The sequence below is a fragment of the Amborella trichopoda genome, chromosome 10, assembly GCF_054954075.1.
Source record: "Amborella trichopoda isolate Santa Cruz 75 chromosome 10, AtrichopodaSantaCruz75HAP2 v2.0, whole genome shotgun sequence".
In the NCBI taxonomy this organism is placed as follows: Eukaryota; Viridiplantae; Streptophyta; class Magnoliopsida; order Amborellales; family Amborellaceae; genus Amborella; species Amborella trichopoda.
Window position 1 is genome coordinate 35,376,045 of NC_142345.1, and position 20,821 is coordinate 35,396,865.

Sequence of the window (20,821 nt, forward strand, 5' to 3'; positions counted from 1 at the left end):
TTTGTCAGGGGACCCGTGTCAAAAATCTTCTTAGTTGATGCAAGAATTTATTTTTATCTCTAATTATAAAATTTTAAATTTCAAAAATAATAATTCAAATCAAACAGTTTTACAAACCCATAAAAGTCTTGAAAATAGATGGGTCAAATAATGTATTGCAAGTTGAATTATTTTTAAGATTTGAAATCTCTCTCCCGCTTTATTTTCCATGTCTATACATCTCGACGACGAGATAATCAATTTGATGTTTTTTCAACATCAAAGCAACCTTTTTCGATAGATTTTAAAGGTACACCGTAAGTTATACATTTTTTAAGGTGTCAATTTTATATAAACTTTTTTTTTACAAGGTGTCAATTTTATATAAACTTTTTCCTTGTATTTGATGATAACTTTTGCACATCTCCATTGCACAGTGGATATCCTCTCTTTACATCTGCAGCATCTATCATAAATCATACCATGATATCCACATTATCCATCACACAGTGGATACTCTATCCCTTCACATCTGCACCATCTATCATAAATCATCCCATGATATCTACATCATCTATTTTCAATGGACAATGCAAATCGTCCACTAAGATTTGCACCATCTATTTACAATTGACATTGAGACTGCATCCAAAAATCAAAATTTGGGTACGATCGGCACTGTCCGTTGTTAGGGGACACGGTCCAGCATCTGCATCTCTTGACACACCAAATAATTTATCTTACACAAAGATTACAAAACCAGATTTCTTCTTTGGGTAGGAATAAGTGAAAGAAGACAAAAGAACCTTGATTTGAGTGATGGCACCCCTATTGGTCAAGTTGTTGATCATTCCACCCTCTTAGTCAAGTTACTGATTTGAGTGAAGTCATTCCTTCCTGGCCAACCAATTGATTATTCTAACCCATTCCATATGATTTTGAGCACCCAAATGATCACCCCCTATAGGCGGCAATGACGACTGTTATCAATACCAACAGTGCATTAGGTCAACACATTACCTTCTATTGATAATCCTTGTTCACTAATCAAAATATTTGCCTCATTCACATCCATATTATTTTTAAGGATACTATTAAGTTCTAAAACTGATGAACTTTAGGTCTGAGACTAGCAACAATTCGATCAAAATATTACATCTTCTGAAGCTTGATCTTAATCCGATGTTACTGCAAAGAGCTGCACATGAGCAGCAAGAACCTCAAGGATGAGATCCCAAAAATGACCACAAGTTCACCTGTCATACTTTTGAGACCAACAATATGAAAAACAACTTTGCGAAGCACCAAGCTTTCTCAATTATGAAGATCTAATAAAATAACTTCCTGCACAACAACTCAATACTATCGACCGGACAATTAAGTAAAAAAGCCCAATTGGCCAGAGTTGCCATACAGATACAGAGTAAATTTCCCACAACAGCTTTAGCTACCAATAAGTTACAACACAGTTACACTCATTTAAAGCAGAAAAGAGCTACAGATTTGAATTCAAAGTCTTGAGCATAAAATGAGGATTTAACAGGCCCACTTTATGTACATTGAAGGCACACAAAACTAAATAAGCAAAACAGGAAAACAATATTGATCACCAAATTATAAACACCAAGACGATAAAACAAGATTCAACCCATATATTGGAAGGAATCAAGGAACTTGGAGTCAAGAGGGAACAAGTTGACTTGATAGTGGAGCTGCCTCTAGATAAACATCCTCTTGAATCTGTTGAGATTCCAGGACATTTCTAGCAGCTTCAATAACAACTTGGCCACTGACATAATGCTGCCTACAAACTGGCATATAGATATCGGCTCCACCAATTAGCTCCTTTTGTGTATCTCCAGTCTTTCGTAGCGTGAAAAAGGCCTTCTTTCCACAGAGCTCACAGCTGGCTGTTAATTTAGTAACAGAATCAGCTAAAGGGATGATATCAAGCATGGATCCAAAGCTCTTCCTGCCAACCAGAAATCATTTCCATATCAGTAAAGGTGTACAAACTTCCTCAACATAGTGTGTATCTAAAGAGCTCTCTTGATTATGACCTCTCCCCCCTCCTTGCCGGACCCCCTCACCGCACTCTCTCTCTCTCTCTCTCTCTCTCTCTCTCTCTCTCTCTCTCTCTCTCTCTCTCTCTCTCTCACACACACACACACACACACATACACGTGCGCAAAATGAGCATCCCAAAATAAAAATACCAGCATGGTTAGTAATGTATGCCAATTTTCCCAGAGACTATGATGCATTCTAAATAATTTTCCTGTGGTCCAACATGGGCAGGTCGAAAGAATTCAAGCACTATACTATACATATCAAAATATACATATCAAAATAGGGAAAGAATACTAGATCTATTGGACTACATTATACAGAGCCCATCCACACCATGAAAATCCAATAAGATGATGGACGCAAGCACCAATAACATTTCAAAAGTTCGGAAAACAAAAACAAAATCTGAATTTGATGAGAGTGACCAGCACCTCAAGTAATCGCCATCTAGACCCGCAACAATTAGAGTCTTGCCATCATAGTCAGCTGCCATCCGACAAAAATCATAAAGGTCCCCAAAGAATTGAGCTTCATCAATCCCTATTACATCCAACTGCAATGAAGAAGTTCCTAATAAATTTTACTTCATGGCATACTAAGCATTGAAATATGGGTAATATGCCACAGCACTTGAAGCACAAGAACTGAAAAATTTTCCAATATTATATAAGCATACACATACTACACACTCAGGCATATAGATGTACATGCATACATATACACAAAGGCATTTAGAAAGAAGCAGGAATATCCAACAACAAATGAAGCCTGTACGTGGTAAATTGATAAAAGTTGGACAAAGCCACCCTAAGTACAATATCCCTTGACCATTGATGAAACCATAAATGAGGAAATTCTCACTAGAACTTTTCAAGGAAAATCATGGATATTAGCATAAACAATAACAAAATGACTCCTTAGTCAACAATACAACCAAAAATGCTTGATGACAATGTAATTGTATTTGTCTATCTGAGTAACTAGCATGAGATCATGCTCCAAATAATAAGAAGCAAATATCGTTTTGATGACAAAAGCAGTGGAGATCCACCATAATGCTGTAGCCATTGTAACAATCCAATAAACATAGACAAATCCACCAAGATCAGACACTAGGCTATAATTTTGGTATTGTTATTAATACATTGGTATTTATTCTCCAATCTAATACAACTGGTTTGACCATTTCAAAAGCACAGAATTATTTTTTGAGCAAGATCTCTCATAAATGAAACTCTCAAAATTAAGCACCCTGGGTGAATGGTTGATTCCATCAGATTTAATTAAAATCTCATGTATGGTTTCAGCCATGGTTTGAACGAAGGTTTGAAAATTTGGCGATTCGGATCGGAATTGCCTGATCCAGATCGGGAATCGTCAAACCCGGTTTGGTTCCTGTCATATATCGGGAACCAGCTAGATCCGCCTTGAACCGGCCTGCTCACTAGCCGGATCAGTCAGAAACCGGCCAGATTTGTCAGAGCGAACCAGCTGGTTCTGACCTGAACCAGTTTTAGTGGGTTTTAAATTTTTTTTGAAATCCAATGGCCCACCCCATATTTTAAAAAAAAAATTGGTAGAGGGGCAGTGGCCCATCCCTATGATTTATATTATCAGAAAAGGCAGCAACTTTAACTGGCCCCAACCACTTTACACTTTAACTCACACGTGTCATCAAGGTGTGAAACTCAACATACTGCCTTGATCATTGTGTGTGATGCTTTTATGGATGTTCTCAGTCCTCATCTTCAATGTGGGACAATTCTTCCATTTCGTCACTACAACAATTCAACGCATGCTTTTGTTCTCTCTCTCTCTCTCTCTCTCTCTCTCTCTCTCTCTCTCTCTCTTCGTTTTGTAGCTTTTGAATGCCGTGGAAATTGCACACAGGGTATAGCTGAATACTTGGATATATAATTCTATTGCCATATCGCCTATGAATATATATAATTATGCAACAATACCTGTGAATGTTTAACATCCCATCTCACTCTCTACGTTTTTTTTGAGAACTGCTCTCTCTCTCTCTCTCATTGTGTGTGATGCTTTTATGGAAACTCTCACTCCTAATCTTCGATGTGGGACAATTCCTCCATTTCTTCACTACAACAATTCAACGCATGCTTTTGCTCTCTACATTGAAGTAGATCTCTCTCTCTCTCTCTCTCTCTCTCTCTCTCTCTCTCTCTCTGCGTGACAACTTCTCTAGATGAAGTTTGTTGTCAGCCTCTGCTATTTCACTCACTTTGGGAGCAATTTTACATGCAAGACATCTACAATGCCCGGCAAACTTACATAGCTATTTACATAATTTATTACTTAATTTACATAGTCACTATTTAAAGCTACTTTATTTATATAGTTTATTTACATAGTATAAACTTAGTTTTATTTTTCTTCATGCCATAGTTTCAGCATAGTTAATCTACAACAGAGTTATTTTACGCCATAGCTGATTTAAAAATTTACAACATCATTCTTAATTAGCTAATTTCTAATTATTGTACACATAGCTTATTTACACCATATAGCTTTGATTTTATTACATGAAGCTAATTTCAAAGATATATAAATAAGCTTATAAGGTGTAAAGAAAACTTTCCCAACAAAGGAAATTAAGACAATGCGATATCTATCTCTTTTTTTCTCTTTGGGTTTTTTAACATTCAAAGGAAAAAAGAACCCTAAAATATTCAATGATTAACAAACATCTAGACAGGAAAAAGACATTTCAATATTCATGTATTTTTGTAAAATAATTAAAATACATAATGCATTACCCCAATTGTTTTTTTGAAACTCAAAAAACACTATTTTAAGGGATTTTTAGTGCTTTTTTGAAAACTTTTAGGCTCAAACTGGTTGATTCTCCGATCCTGTTGTTGATCCACCGATCGAACCCGGTTTTAGGAGTGGCCGATCCGGTTCACCGATCCGTTTGTTTAAGCCTTGGTTTGAACCAGTGGTTTAAAAAACAGATCGGTGCCCCAGATCGGGCACCCCAAAAACCCATCCGGATCGGTGAATCGGCAATCCGAATCAGGAATCGGCCAAATTGGTCGGATTAAGCCTTAAAAAAATCCAAAAAAATTATTAAAATTCATTATAAATGATGTTTTATAGGAATCCAATAAGAAATGAGGGTACTACATTATTAACTTTCATTTTTTTCATCAATATATGAATATTGAGATGTTCTTTCCCTGTATGAACTTATGTTAACCATTAAATTTACATCACACAAAAGAAAAATCATAGAATTCTCATGGATGAAGTATATAATCATACATGGACTACAATAAAGAATGGATTAAATCGATGAAAAAATGGCCACCAAAATCTCGAATTTGCAGAAAACCTTAATCAGCTAAAAAAAACCAAATTATTACAACCTAACTAACTATAATATTATATACTGAAATTGAAATTGTTGGTTTACATTTTATAGTTATTTTATTATACAAATAATAACAAATCCAAAATATCTTATAATATCATCTAATTTAAAATGTATTATTGACAACTGTAAGAAAAAATAGTACATCACATAATTTATAATGCAAATAAATTAAAATAAATAAAATAAAAGATTTGATTATCAATGTAGAAATAAATTCTAAAGTGGTATGAGTTAATGTTATTTTTCTCTCTCAAAATATCCTTTAAACTAATATTTTTTAATATTCAATAAACTAGAATTAGTATTTTTTTTTTTTTTAATATCCTATGAGCTAATACTAATTTTTAATCACAATTAATTACTAAATTAATTATTAATCATATAATGAAATAATCCCATGAGATAATAGCCTAATAGAGTTTTTAATAATTTTTTCCTTTTCTTATCATATAATTTGATTACTACCATCGGGCATACACCGTCGGGCGTACACCGTCAAGCATGCACCGTGGGGCACACCATTGGCTTTTTATATTTAAAGTTCAAACGTTATTAAAACCTCACATGTTACAGTGTTAGTAAAAAGCAAAGGTGTATATATAAGAATTGTCCCACATCGAAGAGATGTGGGATGAAGAAGCCCCATAAAACAAGCAACCCAAGTGTTTGTGTTAGGTGATTATGTGAAGAGGGCCACGTGTAAGTGGGTTGGTGTATGAGAATTGGAGCATGCTGATGTAAGCAGGTGGGGGTCGTGTAATTCAAATTTTTAATAGAAAAAATCAAAAATAAAAAAAATAAAAAAAAATTATTGCGTCGATCACACTGTAGCGACTCGCACGATTTACTATAGCGAGACCGCCGATTTTCCTGAAAATCGTCGTTTCAGCTCTAGATTCGTCCGATTTGCGGTATTTCATAGGAAGCAGCACGCAGTGGCCGATTCCCATGTCGACCCAGGTGATTCCAGGTCGACTCACCGATTCTTAAACCCCTGGTTTGAACCAAAAAGAATTTATACCAAGAACTTTAGAGGTTCAGACTCTCAATGTTCTTAAATCTTTGATGAGTCAAACACAAAATCAATATATGTTGTGCCCCTTTTTATCTTTCGTCCTAATATTTCTATCCTTACTAAATTTGATGAATGAATGAGATCAGCTAGGAAGTTAAGGAAAATGCACACCAATTGCACCCTATACATTCCACAAATAAACACACACACACACACACACAAAAAAAAAAAAAAAAAGCAATGCACACATGGTGATTACACACAAAAATTTACGAGAACCATAATTAATTAAAAAATGAAAGCACACAAGTAAAACATCAATGCACATCTTTAGTTATCCAAAAAACCCTTAAAATTGAACTGATTATATTATTGTTGTTGTCGTCATCATCGTCGTCGCCATCGTCATCATCATTATCATCCACAAATTCAAATTTAAAGGAAATCCCAAACAAATAAAGGCTAAGGTCTCTCATTAAAGAATTCAATGACAACCCAGCTATTCACAAGAAAACCAAGCATGTAAACGTAATGATCTATCTTCATCACATCTCCAAGACCAGCATGGCACAAATTTCTACACGAGCTCCATCGTTTTCTTTCTCCCCCCCCCCCCCCCCACCCCGCCCCCCTTTTTTTTTTGTGGTTAATTAATGACAACATTGATACACATGTATACATCCTTTACAAAAGTAAGAAATTTCTTTACAAAATTGGACTATGAAAGTTTAGCATAGTGAATGTTAGCACCTACTCAAAATTCAAAAATTTGAAATCACAAGCGAGTATTCTACACTATGCGGTCCAAAGGTTTATAGCATTCATCTTAAAGATGGATGCAAATAGGTGGTCCATCTAAAAACAAGTGTAACTACCGGTCCAAATGTTTTCTTAATATAATTATTATTTCTAGTTTTCAATTTTTTTTTTTTTCATATTCATGATCTCCAATTAAAGATTACATATTCTCTAAAAATTAGGATTAAATTATTTTTAAAAAATATATTTATTACCAAGCCCGCATTTCTACAATATGCGGGCTTGCAACATAGAAACCGTATCCTTACTAGAATCACCCTTTATTTCTATTCATTTCCACTTGGTGCAAATTTTCGGGACAAGTGCCTTGGGCATTCTTCTTTCATGCTTCCCCACGAAATTATATTACTAGAATCACCTTCCATTTATGTTATTTTCCACTTAGTGCCCAAATACTGTCACCCTATCAATCATTGGTATCAAATGCATGGTCATAATGCAATATGAGCACCATGCAGGAATGGCAACCCCCTATAGTTACCCGAATCGCGTACCAAGGTCATGATTCCGTGTTTCCCAGGATGAAACCCGAATATGGAAGATATGAATCACGTTTCCTAGTTCCATGGAACACGTTCCAGATTATTATCTGAATCTCGATTCTTGGAAGGTTGGAATCTAGATTCCATATGACAGAGTCTACCATTCATAGTTGCCCAACAATGCGATTCAACTTGTGCAAGATGTTGATTCCAATTTTTTTGGAATCGCAAATCCATGATGTTTGGAAGCGAGTTCCACATCATCAAAAGGCGTAGTTCTTAGACAGTGTTTTAAAATGTGGTCATATCATGCGGGATGCGTTGGCAACCGCAACGCTAAACAACGCATATGCGCTTTGGTGGGATGCGCCTGCATATGCGCTTTGAAGCTGACAAGTGACAAGCCAAGCTTCATTGACTCCCTTGAATTTCGAAGAATTCTCTCGAAAACTAGAAACCAAAATAAAATCTCAAGACGTGAATGCTTTGAGCTCTTTCTCTAACCTACCTGAGTATTGACTCCAAGAACAAAAATAAAAAATAAACAAAAAATAAAATAATAATAATAATAATAATAGATGAAATAACTAAAAACATCTCTTTCTCTCTCCAACTCATGCAATTCCCCACTTTTTTATGTTTCCAAGTAATTCCTCTCTAACTCCTACATCCTAGGACTCTAAAAAATCATGTACCTCTCTCTCTCTCTCTCTCTAAATCCTACAATTTATGAATATCTCTTCTTCCCTCTCTAAATCACGTGCCCCTTTCTACTCCCTATTTCTTCTTTCCATAAAAGAAGGAAATCTCTCTCTCAAACCTTGGAATTGATGCCTTGGACTCCACGTAATTCCTACCAATTTCTGTCTTTTAGGACTCCCTTTTTTATAGACCTCTCTACTCCACTTTTATCTTTCTAAATAACAATTCTCACCGGTATACTTCCTAAAAAATCTTAGAAAATAGGAAAGAGACACCTGTACTACCTGGCCCTTAAAAGCAAATTAAAATCCAATTTAATAAAAATATGCCCGATATCCCAAATTGACCAATAACAATAAATAAAATTACAGCCATGTCCTCGTCAGCTGCTCCAGCATTAGACTCCCCAGGTTGAAGAAAACTGGTCCTTGAGTTTAAAGTGGGATAAGATGACTCCTGGCTAAGCCCACTGTCTTCTTCACACAACACAGCGATGCTAGGACACATGGTTTATGAGCATAATCAAACTATCTTCCAACACAATCAGCGTTTGGACACCTCAAAGTTTAGCTGCATGCATGTATTCGGTGAAATCCTCTTATTTGAAATAGGTAAGTCAGCACTACCACTGGCAAAAGAGATGAGCGTTTGACAGTCGTTTCCTTTAATTGCTTCATGTTTCTACCTCTAACCAACATCATCACCATCATCACCAACATGAACATCATCACCATCATCACCAACATGATCATCATCACCTGAATATTATTCTTTATTATAGATGGGATCTCCAACTTGTGCACCTTCATCTAAAGGTTCTCCTCAAAAAATAATCTCACCATCTAGATACCACCTTCTACTTCAAAGGTTCTTCATCAAAAATCGATTCTCCAACGAGATCTCGTTCCTCATAATAGATCAAATCACCCATGACTTTTAGGAGTGGGAATCATAGTTGCCGGAACCTCGTAGGAAAGGTCATGGACCCGCTCCGGAACCTGGAATCACGAGAGGTTCCAGCAAAGGATCTTGGATGGAACACGGATCCCTATATTATGATCCTCGTTCCCAGCAGGTTTGAACTGAGGTTCTCAAGTGTATGACGCAGTGCACATGATGTTTTCTATATCCAGCACTGATTCATATGCATTGATTCAGGTTTGTGCCCAATGGTACTGTGAACCAACACATCATTCTTGAATCTTGATCCCTTAAAACATACTATTGCAATTCCTTCCTCATGAAATCGTGCTTCCCTGTGACAAGGATCACGATCCCTTGATATAGGATCATAGGGATGACAATCCCAACCACAGGAGCTTCCAACAATCCACAGCTCTGCAGACCCGAGCCAGCTCCCGCTCCCAGGAATGCACCCGCACCCGACAATTATGGGTGGGGATTCAAACTGAAATTGAAAACATGCCTACAAGCAAATTTTGTTATTGTTCCGAATGAACACACTAGATCAGAACAGGTTCGGGAAACCTCATGCTTCAATTCAACCAGTTTGACATACTCCATATGGCAATTCCTCAAATCTTCTCAGTAGATCATTGAAATCTGCCCATGATATGAAAACACCACCACAAGCTCCACCCCCTTAGACGCCTCTAGTAGGCATCATGCCAACTTCCAGTATCTAGCGTGCTTGGGGTTGACCTTGTCTAGTACCAATTGACAGAAGAGCAAACTACAAAAAGGAAGAAAATAAAAGTTATAACGAACTGATTGAAGTAGTAACTCGAAGCTTATAAACCAAGCTTCAATGGCTCTCTCGAACGCTATAAAATTCTCTTTGGCAATCGAAAACAAAATAAAATCTCAAGATTCAAAAACTGTAAGCTCTTTATCTACCATACCTTATTGATAGACTCCAAAAACGAAAATTTATAATAAAATAAAAACCAAAACACATCCCTTCTCTCTCTCTCTCTCTCTCTCTCTCTCTCTCTCTCTCTCTCTCTCACACACACACACACATACAATTCTTCTTTTTTTAAGGTTCCTCCCAGCAATTCCCTCTAACTCACATCTAGGGGACTCCGTAAAGAAATCATGTAAACCCCCTCTATAGGAAAGATATAATTAACATACTCTCTTTCTAAATCCTCAATTTAGGGAACATCATTGTCTTCCCTCTCTTAATAACATACGCCTCTCTACTCCTTATTTTCTCTCCAAAGTTCCATAAAAGAGAGCCATGACTCTAAAAACCCTTGGACCCACATATTACTACCCAATTCCTATCTTTTAGGACACATAAGTGATCACTTCTCTGTCCACCTTTATCTTTCTAACAATTGCCACAAAAATAAGACTCATGAAAAATCATAGAAAATAGGAAAGAGAAACTTTTACTATTCTTCCCCTTAAGAACCTTAAATCCATTTTAATCCCTCTATGCTTTTAATCCCAAATTGACCAATAACAAAAAATATAAATTTATGTCCATGTCAGTTGCTCCTACATCATGAACTCGGATTACTGGGATAAAACTGATTGGAGAGCTTCTAGATGAAACCCAGGATACGCAAATCCCCTATTTGGATCATCTCATACAAATCCTGGATTTGCGATATCTTTATATTTTCAAGTTAAAAATGTTGGTGCCGTGGTTTAGAGATAATGGGACATGTCCTGAAAAAATTGCAGTTACAGAGAGACAACACTCCTATTCATTAATATCTCATAAAATATGAATTGTTGTGAGCTGAAATTTTGCATAAATAAACTAGGCTCGAAGTATTTATAATGTTAAAAATTTCACCAATGTACTGTAGTAAAGAATCAGCTCATCAAAGTCATATGTTTCCTGCAACCTGCAAAACAGAAACACAAACAGAAGCTCCAAGTTTTAGATTGAGAAACCAACAATGTATGTCGTTCGACAGCCCAGAATCTAGAGTCTGCAGGCCACATAGTGAGGGGTTCAAGGCAAAGCTACCTGGACTTAAGGTCAATAGTCCCTCTTTAGGTTAACCGAGTATGGTGAACGAGAGTTCTTGGAGTAGACACCAACATGACATACTCATAATGTTCAAAATTTCTTCCTCTTGCTCTATTGTGAGCAAACTTTCAATCCCATAACTCTAAACTCTTGTTGGAGTTGTTATAAGGGTTCATCCCAAACTGTTATTCTATTATTGGATATACATCATATAAAAGCACCAAAAAGAATATCATTTGCTTTAGTATTTCTATTCAAATAAGGACAACACCAAACTGTTATGTCATCTCTGGGATATATTAGTGTTTATCACTGATTATAACTTGTACTTGTAAGCAAGAACAAACTATGTTTATTAAACATACTAAAACAAGTACATTCAATGGATACACCTTTCACCTCCACAAAAACACCACACAAATGCAGGCACACACCAAAGAAATTTAAGGCCATTTTTGGCTCTTGGACACCATACCCAATATACTCAGACCTCACTTTGAGATCACATCATTTGTTGGTCATAGACCCTAACCCTAGAGAAAATTAGTAACTTGGTTACCTAGATAGAGTGCAAACCCCAAATGTATGTTTCCTATGTTCAGTTATGGAGAGAACTATGAACTCCTTCAACTTACATTGCCTCTACATACATGAAAATAAAATTCTTACTTAAATTATTTGGCTTCCTTGGGCTTACTAATCAATCTGATGCTATTTGAGAGAAGATGCATTCTTTGGAGTATGGGACCTCTGGCCATCTGTTTTTCTTTTCTTTTCGGGGAGGGGGTGGAGGGGAACGCAGGATAGGATGCCTCTTATTCTTGAATTTTTTCCTATTAAATTTTAGGGATATATTTTTATGATTTTTAGGGTTTACTTTTAGAAATTTTTATGTTTTTAAGGATTTTAGGGCTTTTGCACCTTTTTATGATTTTAGGCATTGCTTAGAAAAATAGTTCATGTCCTAATGGAATTATTTATTTTATCAATGGAAAAGGTGTCATCACAATTTTTAATTTAACTAGGACTTGTAATTCAATTCGAATAAGGATTTTTTGGGGTTCTAAGTAAGGTCTTTTTAAAAAACAAAATAGTTCTTTTTTCTGTACTGAAAGTATCGGATGTCTCTTAGAAGATGGTTCTAAGTAAGGTCTTTTATTATAAATTGGTGTTTTATTAGGTTTTCTTTCAAAATTAAAAATCGTTTCTTTTGAGACTCATGGTTATGCCAGAGAGCTAAGATGCTTGGCTTGTAGGCCTACACCATTATTTTCAATCAATTTTTTATTCTTTGATTTTTTTTCGAGTAAATTTTCTACTGCATTAGTTGGTAGAATTCATGTAGCCTACTTCAAATCTCAAGGTTGAGTTTTCTCTAACCAAGGGAGTCCCATGTAGAATTGGATACCTCTTATTTTTTATTTTATCTAATTAAGTTTTAGACCAACCATGCTTCATGGGATGGAATGTTGGGCAACTAGGTACAACATATTCAAAGAATGAGTGTAGCTAAGATGAGGATGTTAAAATAGATGAGTGGCAAGACAAGAAAAGATAGAATTCGGAATGAATACATCAGAGGGAACTTAAGAGTGGCTCCAATAGGCGATAAGATGAGGGAAAGTAAACTAAGGTGGTCTGTACATATGCAGTGTCGATCTAGACTAAGGTGGTCTGTACATATGCAGTGTCGATCTAGAATAGCACAGGTTAGGAGGGGGGATTTGGTTAAAGTGGAAGGCTCTAAAAAGATAGGGAAAAGCCCAAAAGGACATGGATGGAAGTAGTGAGAAGAGACATAGCGACCTATGGTCTAACTAGGGGTATGCCCTTTATAGAGCGGAATAGTAAAGCATGATTAATACAGCTAACCCCAAATGGTTGGGATAAAAGCTCTAATGATGATATGATAATGATCTAATTAAATTTTTTAGCACTATCTTTTAGGGAATTTTAGGGATTGTTTTAAAATAATTTTATTTTAAAAAACTTTTAGGGTCGTTTGGCAGTTAATGTCCTTATGGTAGTATTTATTTTGCTAGGGGTAAAATAATCATTATGAGTTTTTTAAATTAGGATTTCCAATTTAATTAGAACTAGGATTTCTTGAGTTCTTACTCTAAATAGGTGTTAGTATATTCCTATCAAAGTTGAATATTATAACTATGATCATCATCATTTAGCCTTTTCCCAATTAATTGGAGTCAGCTACATGAATCATGGTTCTCCATTCTGCTCTATTAAAGGTCATATTTTCAGTGAAGCCATAAATTCCCATATCTTTTCGGACTACTTCCAACCGCGTCCTTTTGGGCCTACCCCTTTCCCTTTTCAGTCCTTCCACTTGAACTAATTCGCACCTCCTAATAGGTATTGTACTTGGTCGGTGCCACACATGACCAGCCCACCTAAGTCTACTCTCTCTCATTTTCTCGCCTATTGGTGCCACGCCTAAATTCTCTTGAATAGATTCATTGTAAATTCTATCCCTTCTCTTGCAACTCATCCATCTCACCATCCTCATCTCCGCTACACTCATTTTATGGGTATATTGTTTTTTGTCCGCCCAACAATCCGCTCCATAGAGCAAAGCTAATCTTACCGTTGTCCAATAGAACTTGCCCTTCAACCTCATTGGTATGCAGTGATCACATAAAATTCCAGTTGCACATCTCAGCTTCGCCCACCCAACTCTAATTCTATACGTGACTTCTTCATCGATCTCTCTATTTACCTAGATTATCGATCCCAGATATTAAAAGTGCGATCTTTTTTGTACTACCTGGCTGTCAATCTTAACTACTTCCTCGTCTCTACTCCTATTATTACTAAATTTGCACTCCATATACTATGCCTTACTCCGACTAATTTTAAAACCTTTTGGATTCTAAAGCATCCCTCCAAAGTTCTAAATTTGAGTTGACGTCGTTTCGGGTATCATCAATCAAAACTATGTCATCTGCGAACAATATGCACCACGGTACCTCATCATGTAGGTGCCTAGTTAAGTCGTCCATAACTAAAACAAAGAGATACAGGCTTAATGCTGACCCTTGGTGTAGACCTATTGTCACTGAAAACTCACTCGTCTCTCCACTACTTGTCGTACACTAGTAACTGCTTCATCGTACATATCTCTCACCAAGTCGATATAGTGTCTAGAGATGCCTTTCTTTTCCAACACCCGTCAAATCAAATCTCGAGGTACTCTATCATAAGCTTTCTCTAAATCAATAAAGACCATGTGGAGGGGTTTTCCCTTCACCCTAAGTAAGAAAATAGCCTCAGTTGTTGACCTTTCTGGCATAAAACCAAATTGATTTTCAGATACACTCGTTTCATGCCTTAGTCGTTGCGCAATGACTCTTTCCCAAAGTTTCATAGTATGGCTCATAAGCTTGATCCCTCGATAGTTTGTACAATTCTGTATGTCTCTTTTGTTCTTATAAATAGGTACCACAATACCTTTTCTCCATTCATAGGGCATTTTCATTGTTCACAACACCTTGTTGAATAGCTTTGTCAGCTAGTCAATGCCAATTTCCCCTATGCACTTCCAAACCTCTATCGGGATACCATTTGGTCCTAAAACCTTTCCTATCTTCATCCTTTTCAAAGCTTCTTCCACTTCTAACATCCTAAATCCTACAAATGTATCTATGACCTCCCGTCGTCACTTGTGCCAACAGTCCCTTCAAAGAGTTTTGCTCAGGAAACGTATAAAGGATTTTCTAATCACGTGGTATTCAGTCTCAAGGAGTTACTTTTTACTTCAAAACTAAGAACTCAGTGCAAAATGGAGTGATTTATTTTTATGGCATTTGTAGGATGATATCCAAGGAATTCTAGGGTTGGTTTGTCCAATAAGTGAGAGGATCAACCTTTTCAAGCATCATGGGAATTTACGATGTCTGGTGTTATTTCTTTTCTCGTCCCTTTATCTTCCCTTTCCTTTTCATCACTCTATGACTTTTGTCTCTTGGTTACTAGAAGCAACTTTATGTAAATTGGTTTCTTATCCGATTCATCAAAAGAATAAGAAAAGTATTTTTCTGGACATAAATATTACTTACTTTGGCATAAATATAAAAGAACAAACATTAAAGAAGGGCCCAATGAAGATCTAGTTATTGATGATGTATATGGAAAAGCTTCCCTCAGGATTAATCAAAAAAGTTAAAACAAAAAACTCCATATTAAAGAGTTTAGAAACAAATTTCCTCTATAGAAGAAGAACAAGCCGCTATTAAACTGTTACAAAAGTGACGTTGCATTGGAACTATGTTTTGTCAGCAACCTAGAAAACCTGCAACTTTGGCTTGGAGATCTTTATTTTCTCTCTAGCTAAAACTAACCAACACCACATACTCCCACAGAAAGCATATAATAACTTTATCCGCCGGAGCATTGCTCCTAGCTGATAACAATATCTACTTTACTTTCTAATGCTATAGCTTTTCTAAGCTGATGAATTCTTGGTTCATCTACCATAGAGAAATTTATCAATAAAAGGCACAAAAATCTCTCAACCTCTCTGAATTAGGCTCTTAATGATCTATATAATGCACATGAAGGCACCTAGTTATCAACATAACTTATAATTCAGCACTTTATCACATTCATTAGAAAGTCATTAATTAAGGGAATCTTGCTCTAGTTCCTTAGCTGGAAGAAAATTCATTCAACATCACAGTGACAGGTATTAGCCCCACATTAACCTTATGGGCAATCAGCGAATATACACATATTTGTGCATCTACATTGGTTCAAAGCAAAAGATTCATGACTAAGAAAGATCGCACAACTGTACAAGACTACAAGTATCATGATAAAGAAAGAAATAGACAATTAGGCATGATCCTATCATCAAACTTCTTAATCTGCAGGAAATCACAACTATAATGCGTCTTTGACCTAAGAAGCCTAGGAACAAAAGGTATAAAGTTCCCAACAAGTTAACATTTAAACATTTCAAATTTTCTTACCTTACTGTACGCATCAAACCCCAACTTTGTTTTGAAAGTTAAGAGATCAGCCATAGCCCAGCAAGACATTTTCTCACCATCATGGGTAACTATAGAATTCAATCCGTATCGGTTATCTTTGTCAGATTTTATGACCGCCACACTTCTGCATCGACATAAAATGTAAAAAAGGCACAAATTTATATCATCAACCCACAAATAGAAATAATGTCATCAATCAAATTTGCAATTCCACACTGCCAGCTTATTCTAATTAAATAACAAGCAATACACTGAAATCCTTTGTCAAGTATGTGAACACCCTGCAATCTACAAAGACTGAAAAGAAAAAAAACAACACCTAATAACCAAAAAACTGTGATGCCCCAAATCCCAACATAAAACAAAAACAAACAACAATGTAATAAGAGAAGGAAAAAGAAAATAGAGAATACATAAGTATTTGACAATGCAAGAAAACCAAAACCGGAACTTCAAAAATAGGGGGCCACGAGAGGGACCCCAAACTCAAAGCTTCAAATAATGGATAGCAACTGAGAAGGGATAGAAAGAGATGAGGAAAAAGAGAGAATGCCCGCACCCAAAACTTCAGAAATCGACCCCCATTGAGAAGAGAGAGATAGAGACTAAAACCCACACCAAAGACCTCAGAAATGAGCCTTCAATGTAGAGAGAACAAGAGAAAATAGGATCGAGAGAGAACATGAACCTGCCCATTTCGGTTTCAGCCCGGACACGCCGTAGAAGAGCAGTGGTTTTCCCCGCAAACATGGGGCCAACAATGACATGAATCTCCCCATAGAAAGAAGTTGCAGAGGCCACGTCCATATGTGATTCAAAGCCCCCCACGCTCACAGATCCACCCTCTCCCAAACAATTTACAGGGGCTTCATTGCTTTTTTTCAGAGACCCACAATTTCCCGCCCAGTTTTTCAAAGTTGACTCATGGGTGGATAAAGATTTGAAAATGGAGGAAGTGGGACATGGGTTACGGCAGCCACGTGCAGTGAGTGGGGGTGGAGGAGAGAGAAAATTTGTTCTTCTAAGAAGGGTAGAGAGACGATGAAGATGGAGTAAAGAGTTTGGGGTTTTGCAGGGGCTTGAGCGAGGACTAAGGAGAAGACCTTTCATACTTAACATGGCGCTGGAGTCAGAGGCTCACTCCAAAAATACAGAGATGACAGAAAACAGGGAAGGGAGAGATTATTACACTAATAGGTACAGTGAGAAGATTACATTAATGGGGTTTGCTCTGGATTATGCACTTTGGATTGTGCAAGGGAAAAGAGGGAGACAGAGAGAGAGAGAGGAATCATTGTACGATTCCTGTAAGGAAAAAGAAAAAGTATGTGATGATCATGGTATTTATGCCGCCGTAAATTGGGGTTGTAATATTTTTATTTTAGGGAAAATGACAAAAACCCCAACGATGCACTTCTTGTGCAACTTACCTCAACTGAACTATTTCTCTCATTTTTTAGGCCACAACATACTTCTTGTAGCAAATACCTCCAAAAAAAACAAAAAAGACTAAACTACCTTGACACTTTTACCCATGTTTCTCTCACCTCTTTCCCTCATTCGGTCAAGTAGTCTTACCGTCAAAACAAGTGGTCCAGCACCTTTCGTTCTGATCGAAACTGCGGCCCGACAGTCAAAATAAGCAGTCTAGTTATGGTCAAAACTGCAATCCGACAGAACAAACATGCCGTCTGGCACTTTCATTCTTCAATATTGCGTTCCGGCAAATTGAATAAATGATCTGGCACTGTTGTTTATAGATAAAAGTACGGTGGATAGAACAGACATGCGTTCCGGTACTTTTTTTTCTGGACTAAAGTGCGGTCCGGCAAATTTAACAAGCGGTCCAGCATATTTTTCCTAGACACAATGCGGTCCGACGGAGAATGAACATGATCCGGCATGTTTTTTAGTTTAATGGGTTCCAGCAATGGGTTCACGGCGATCCGGCAGCCCATGTGACTTTTGGTACTTACGTATGCCCACGTGAATGTCTGGTCAAAATTAAATTTTTACCCATGTTTCTCTCACCTCTTTCCCTCATTAGATGAAGCAGTCCAACGGTCAAAACAAGTGGTCCAGCACTTTTCGTTCTGATCAAAACTGCGGCCCGATAGTCAAAATAAGCAGTCCAATACTTTTCGTTATGGTCAAAAGTGCGATCCGGCAGAACAGACATGTCGTCTGGCACTTTCATTCTTCAATATTGCGGTCCGGTAAATTGAATAAACGATCTGGCACTTTGTTTGTAGATAAAAGTACGGTGGATAGAACAGACACGCGCTCCTATACTTTTTTTTCTGGACAAAAGTGCGGTCTGGCAAATTTAACAAGCGGTCCAACATATTTTTCCTGGACACAATGCGGTCCGACGGAGAATGAACATGATCCGGCATGTTTTTTAGTTTAATGGGTTCCAGCAATGGGTTCACAGCGATCCGGCAGCCCATGTGACTTGTGGTACTGTACGTATGCCCATGTGAATGTCCGGTCAAAATAAAAAAAAATTTACGAAAAGGGGTATTTTGGGTAAAAAAAATTGTGCGCTTTTTGTACTTAGGGGTATTTGCTAAAAATTATATTTTGGGAAAAAACATGAGAGAAAAGTTTGGTTGGGGTAAGTTGCAAAGAAAGAGTTTTGTTGGGCTTATTTATAATTTTTCTTTTATTTTATAACACAATAGCGGATTCATATTTGGGTATGGTTTGTATAGAGCCTAGGCTCAAAACAATCAAATTGGAGCCTACCTTTAAATAGTATCAAGAAATGTGGTTTTAATATTAGAATTCTTTGTAATAGCCTTAAAATATACTTTTATCTTTATTTATAAAGTTTAAAGCTTCAAAAATAGTGTAGATCGAGTAGATCTTTGAAAACTTGAAAATCTAAAAAATTGACGGTCCAAAAATGCATTACAAAATATACTATTTCTAGAATATGAAATCCATTTTTTTCTCATGTCCATGCATCTTGATGCGGAGATGATCAATTTGAAGCTATTTGAACATCAAAACAACATTTTCTAGTGAAATTTTTTAGGCAGGCTCTACTTTGATTATTTAGAGCCTCAGCTCTATATACTTTGATGAGAAAAATGAATATTTTTATTTGTTGCCTCAGATCTTGACTCATCAAATGAGTTATTCAACTCCTTCATTGCATATTTTATTATGGGCAAGTTTCCTTCAGGTTGTCATCGTGTAGTGTCGCATCTATTTTATGCGGACAATATTCTTATCTTTTGTGATGCTTCTATTATTATTATTGTTGCTATTAAATCGTTTCTCTACATTTTTGAGGCAGCTACTGGTCAAAAACTTAATATTGCGAAAAGCGAAGCCTTCTGTTTTGGGGTTTCGCAGGGTAATAAATTACTGATTCTAAAGAAGCTTGGCTTTGGTGAAGGATCTCTATAACAATCCTAAGCTTTCAAAAATATATATATATATATATATATATAATAACAATATTAATAGTATTAACAAAAATAAATAAATATAAATAAATAAATAAATAAAATAATAAGTATATATTAGTAATGATAATAATAATAATAATAATACTAATATACCGTTAGGATATTGTTGCTTTTATATTAACAATAAATAAAAGATATTATTGTTAATATATTTGAGGATTCAATTTTACTTGGGCAGACCTTAAGTCCACCATCTTAAACCTTAATGTTAACACCTCTTATTACAACACCTTGCATCTGAGGTGTTTTCCTTATATTGGTCTCTCTCTCTCCCTCTCCCTCTCTTCATCATTCCAATGAACCTGTACTATTTCTCACCTCTTTTAGATAATCAAAAGGGAAAGCCATTTCCCTTGCACTTTGTCAAAAGAAGAAACTGCCCCTCTCTCTCTCGTCGTGTTTCCTAAAGTAGGTCATGTCTTCTCGCCTCTTCCCAAGCGGGTTCGGGGGAACTTAAATTTGGCATCTCGTTGTACTTTCTACTGCTACCCTTTTTCTACACCCTTCTCCTTTTCTATTCTCTGCATTTCTAATACAAAAACCCTATCAACGGGTTTCTCACTCTCTCTCTCTCTCTTAAAGCTCAAACACCATCAGGTTTTTTTCTTTTTTTCTCTCAAACGAAAACCCCCCTCAACGGGTTTCTCACTCTCTCTCTCTCTTAAAGCTGAAACTCCATCAGTTTTTTTTTTCTTTTTCTTTCTCAAACGAAAACCCTGTCGACATGTTTCTCTTTCTCTCTCTAGGCGAATTTTTATCGGAAGCTCCCTCTCAAATATTTTAGGTAAGTGACATCGTCTTCCTAAAACATAGTCTGTTTTTAATAAATAGTGATATTTCCGTCCAAGATCTTTATTTTATAAGTTTAGTGTAATGAAATAAAAATAATTTTATTTTTAAAAATGAAATGAAATAATTA

The 20,821-nt window shown here is 36.4% G+C and overlaps 1 protein-coding gene across 1 annotated transcript; it reads right to left on the minus strand.

Moving 5' to 3' along the window:
- Positions 1-1,339: 1,339 nt before the first annotated feature.
- Positions 1,340-17,870, minus strand: LOC18427677 (thymidine kinase a). The gene is made up of 4 exons (XM_088849675.1): positions 17,112-17,870; positions 16,403-16,547; positions 2,481-2,602; positions 1,340-1,951 (listed from the first exon to the last, which is right to left on the minus strand). Exons 1-4 carry the CDS (start codon positions 17,540-17,542, stop codon positions 1,660-1,662), a joined length of 990 nt encoding a protein of 329 aa, XP_088705801.1. The 5' UTR covers positions 17,543-17,870; the 3' UTR covers positions 1,340-1,659.
- Between the last annotated feature and the right edge of the window lie 2,951 nt (positions 17,871-20,821).